At 57.7% G+C, this 3652-nt stretch overlaps 1 protein-coding gene across 1 annotated transcript in view; it reads left to right on the forward strand.

The window, feature by feature from the left end:
* The window catches only part of Ptprs (protein tyrosine phosphatase receptor type S), a 46746-nt gene that overhangs the window by 21586 nt on the left and 21508 nt on the right, over positions 1 to 3652 (forward strand). Inside the window, 4 exon segments of the mRNA XM_033759607.1 lie at positions 842 to 1111; positions 2186 to 2449; positions 2452 to 2703; positions 3523 to 3650. Of these exon segments, the coding sequence (XP_033615498.1) occupies positions 842 to 1111; positions 2186 to 2449; positions 2452 to 2703; positions 3523 to 3650 (914 nt within the window).

The raw sequence follows: 3652 nt of genomic DNA on the forward strand, positions 1-3652 counted from the left end.
TCTTGCTCCCTCTCTCTCTCTCTCTCTCTCTCTTTTTTCTCTCTCCTCTTTCTCTCTCAACCTATTTTGCATGATGTTTGTGGATTTTGAGAGCTGCATTTATTGATCAAAACTTGTCAGATCCGACAGAAGCTTTTAGAAGGGTTTCTATACCCAAAACCACAAAAATTTCATTAGAGTTTTCTCATCTTTTCCTTGGGAGGGTGGAGGGAGAAGTGGGGAGGCCCCCGAAGCCCCCAGAGGGGACAGGAGCAGGGGAGCCGGCTCCCGGCACACGGCACCTCCTTGGCTCAGCCCTCTTAGGGTCGATCCGTCCGGTCTCAAGCTGGTCGGGCCCTCATGGCAGTGTCCTCGACTGCTGCGAGCGTCCCCGACCCCAGCCCTTGCAGCCAGAACCTCCCAGGGCTCTCAGAGCGGCCACGGCCACCGGGAGTGTTGGGCGGCGCTGTGCCCCTGGCCACGTCCCTCAGCAAAGATGAGAAACCGCTGATAAATTTTTGTGTCCACGTCTGTGCTGTGACCAGAGTCCCTCTGGTCTCTGAAACCCAGTGGCTATGAGATAATGCTTTATGTCTTTATTCTATATTGATATATCTCTATTGTTTGTGAAGTACCTTCCTTTGAAGTTTTGGTTTCTTTGTGTTGGACTTTGGTTTTTTCATTTGGATTTGTTTGTTTCTTTTCATTTGGGGCGAAAAGTGAGCGGGGTGGGGGAGAGAAGCAGCCCCGTTTATATTTAAATGCTTTTGTACTTTGTTTTCCTCCTTTGTGTCTTTCTCCTCCTCTGTCTCTCTCCCTGCTGCTCCTCTCTCCCGCCCGCCCGGCAACCCGCGCTCCCCAGTCCGCCGCGTGGCCCCCCGCTTCTCCATCCTACCCATGAGCCACGAGATCATGCCCGGGGGCAACGTGAACATCACCTGTGTGGCCGTGGGCTCGCCCATGCCCTACGTCAAGTGGATGCAGGGCGCCGAGGACCTCACGCCCGAGGATGACATGCCCGTGGGCCGCAACGTGCTGGAGCTCACGGACGTCAAGGACTCAGCCAACTACACCTGCGTGGCCATGTCCAGCCTGGGCGTCATCGAGGCTGTGGCCCAGATCACCGTGAAATGTGAGTGGGGGCGGGGCCGGAAGCCGGCACTGCACAGCCGCTGCTGGGCACGGCTGTGAAGAAAGTGGTTCTTAGCAGGGCACAGTGACTGGCACCTAGGAGGCTGAGGCAGGAGGGTCGCTGCCGTGTCAAGGCTACCTTGGGCTTTGTCTCAAAAAAAAAAATCAATCAGACAATCAGAAAGGTGGTTCTTGGAACCAGTGTTTATTGGCTAACAGTCATGTGTCATTTAACGACAGGGATGTGCCCCAGAAAGTGTCGTTAACTACTCTTGTAAGAACATTACAGTGTGTCCTTTTTTTTTCCCCCTGGTGCCGGGACTGAACCCAGGGACTTTGCACTGAGCCAGCCCTTTTAATTTTTTTTTTTATTTTGAGACAACAGTGTGTCCTTTTTTCCCCCTGGTGCCGGGACTGAACCCAGGGACTTTGCACTGAGCCAGCCCTTTTAATTTTTTTTTTTATTTTGAGACAGTATCACCAGGTCACTACGTTTGCTCAGGTTAGACTCAAACTTGGGAGTCCTCCTGCCTCAGCCTCCCAGAGTACGACCAACTAGTTTACAGTAGGTTTGCCACAAACCTGAGAGGAAAGTGACCCATTACAGTGGCTAGTGTCAGTCATTGGTACAGATTTTTAAGGACCGCTGTAATCTAACAAGACTGTTTAGATATTCAGCTCACTGAAATGTCATGTGGGTCCACGAGTGTAATCATCCTCAAGCCGAGGGCAGTGGCCCACAGTTAGCATCCCAGCACTCTGGGAGGCTGAGGCAGGAGGATAGCAAGTTTGAGCCCAGCCTGGGCAACTTGGCGAGACCTCATTCCAAATTAAAATGTTTAAAAGGGCTGGGGGTGTAGCTGTGTGCAGAGGCCCTGAGTTCAGTCCCCAGAGCTGCAGAAATAAAACCCAAAGCCCCCCAGGTGTCAGCCCGGGCCGTAGTAGACCCACGGCAGCTGTGAAGGAGGCGATGCCTGGGGTCCTCCCGCACTTCACCCTTGAAGTCAGGCCGGAGAGGAGCCGTGGGGCGCAGGGTCACTCAGCCCCAAGCTGTGACGCTGCCTCCCACCTGCAGCTTTGCCCAAGGCCCCCGGGACGCCCGTGGTGACCGAGAACACAGCCACCAGCATCACCGTCACGTGGGACTCCGGCAACCCGGACCCGGTGTCCTACTACGTCATCGAGTACAAGTCCAAGAGCCAAGACGGGCCGTACCAGATCAAGGAGGACATCACCACCACGCGCTACAGCATCGGCGGGCTCAGCCCCAACTCGGAGTATGAGATCTGGGTGTCGGCCGTGAACTCCATCGGCCAGGGGCCCCCCAGCGAGTCCGTGGTACCTCCACCATGATCGTGCAGTGGGAGGAGCCCGTGGAGCCCAACGGGCTGATCCGCGGCTACCGCGTGTACTACACCATGGAGCCCGAGCACCCCGTGGGCAACTGGCAGAAGCACAATGTGGACGACAGCCTGCTGACCACCGTGGGCAGCCTGCTGGAGGACGAGACCTACACCGTGCGTGTGCTGGCCTTCACATCCGTGGGCGACGGGCCGCTCTCGGACCCCATCCAGGTCAAGACGCAGCAAGGAGGTGAGGCCACCTCGCCCCGGGCCCACGCGCACGATGCATGCGTTCGCCTAGGGCGCTGGCATCCTGGCACTCTGGGAGGCCGAGGCAGGAGGGTCTCCGGTAGTTCCAGCCCAGTCTGAGCAACTTAGCGAGACTCTGTCTCAAAATAAAAAAGAAAACAAGTGCTGGGGACGGAGCTCAATGCGAAGGCCCTGGGTTTAATCCCTGGTGCCGCAAAGGAAAAATTCAGGTGAGTGTTACAAAGCAGCGTTGTTCCAAGGAAGTCCATGGGGCTGGCTTCCCTTGGGAAATGGGTTTGGCATGGCCATGAGGCTGCTGTCGAAATCCCCGAGGCCCTGTCTGAGACGAGGGCGCCCGGCCCGTTCTGCTCCCTCTCGTCCGTCGTCTTCCACCCACTGGCACTTGGGTTTGCAAACCCCGGTCTGCTGCGGGCGTGAAGGAGCCAGCGCCGCCTTGTTTGAAATAACACCTGAGAGATGCCTCAGCCTGCCTGGCCCGTGGGAGGGCTGTTTGGGGTTCCCGGACCTTTCCTTTGGGGTTCTGACCTTCAAACCCTACGGCTGAGGAGCTCGGGCACCTGAGTGATGGGACTGGGTAGCCGGACCTCTGTGAGCGGGACGCAGAATGGGCAGCCAGGTTTTCAAACAGGCGTCCGCCCCTCCGCTGTCACTGAACTGGCAGAGGGCGAGGGCCGCATTTCAGTGGTGGCTCGGGCTTCCTCTTTGCGTGGCTTTCCATCGTGAGGAGAGGGACGGGGAACGGAGGCGGAGAGACGCCAGGGGAGCCTGGGCGCCCATCCCCGCCCTCTCCCTCCTGCAGTGCCCGGCCAGCCCATGAACCTGCGGGCCGAGGCCAAGTCAGAGACCAGCATCCGGCTGTCGTGGAGCCCCCCGCGGCAGGAGAGCGTCATCAAGTACGAGCTGCTGTTCCGCGAAGGCGACCGGGGCCG

The sequence above is a fragment of the Fukomys damarensis genome, unplaced genomic scaffold (genome assembly GCF_012274545.1).
Source record: "Fukomys damarensis isolate Sample0158 unplaced genomic scaffold, DMR_v1.0_HiC HiC_scaffold_37, whole genome shotgun sequence".
Lineage (NCBI taxonomy): Eukaryota > Metazoa > Chordata > Mammalia > Rodentia > Bathyergidae > Fukomys > Fukomys damarensis.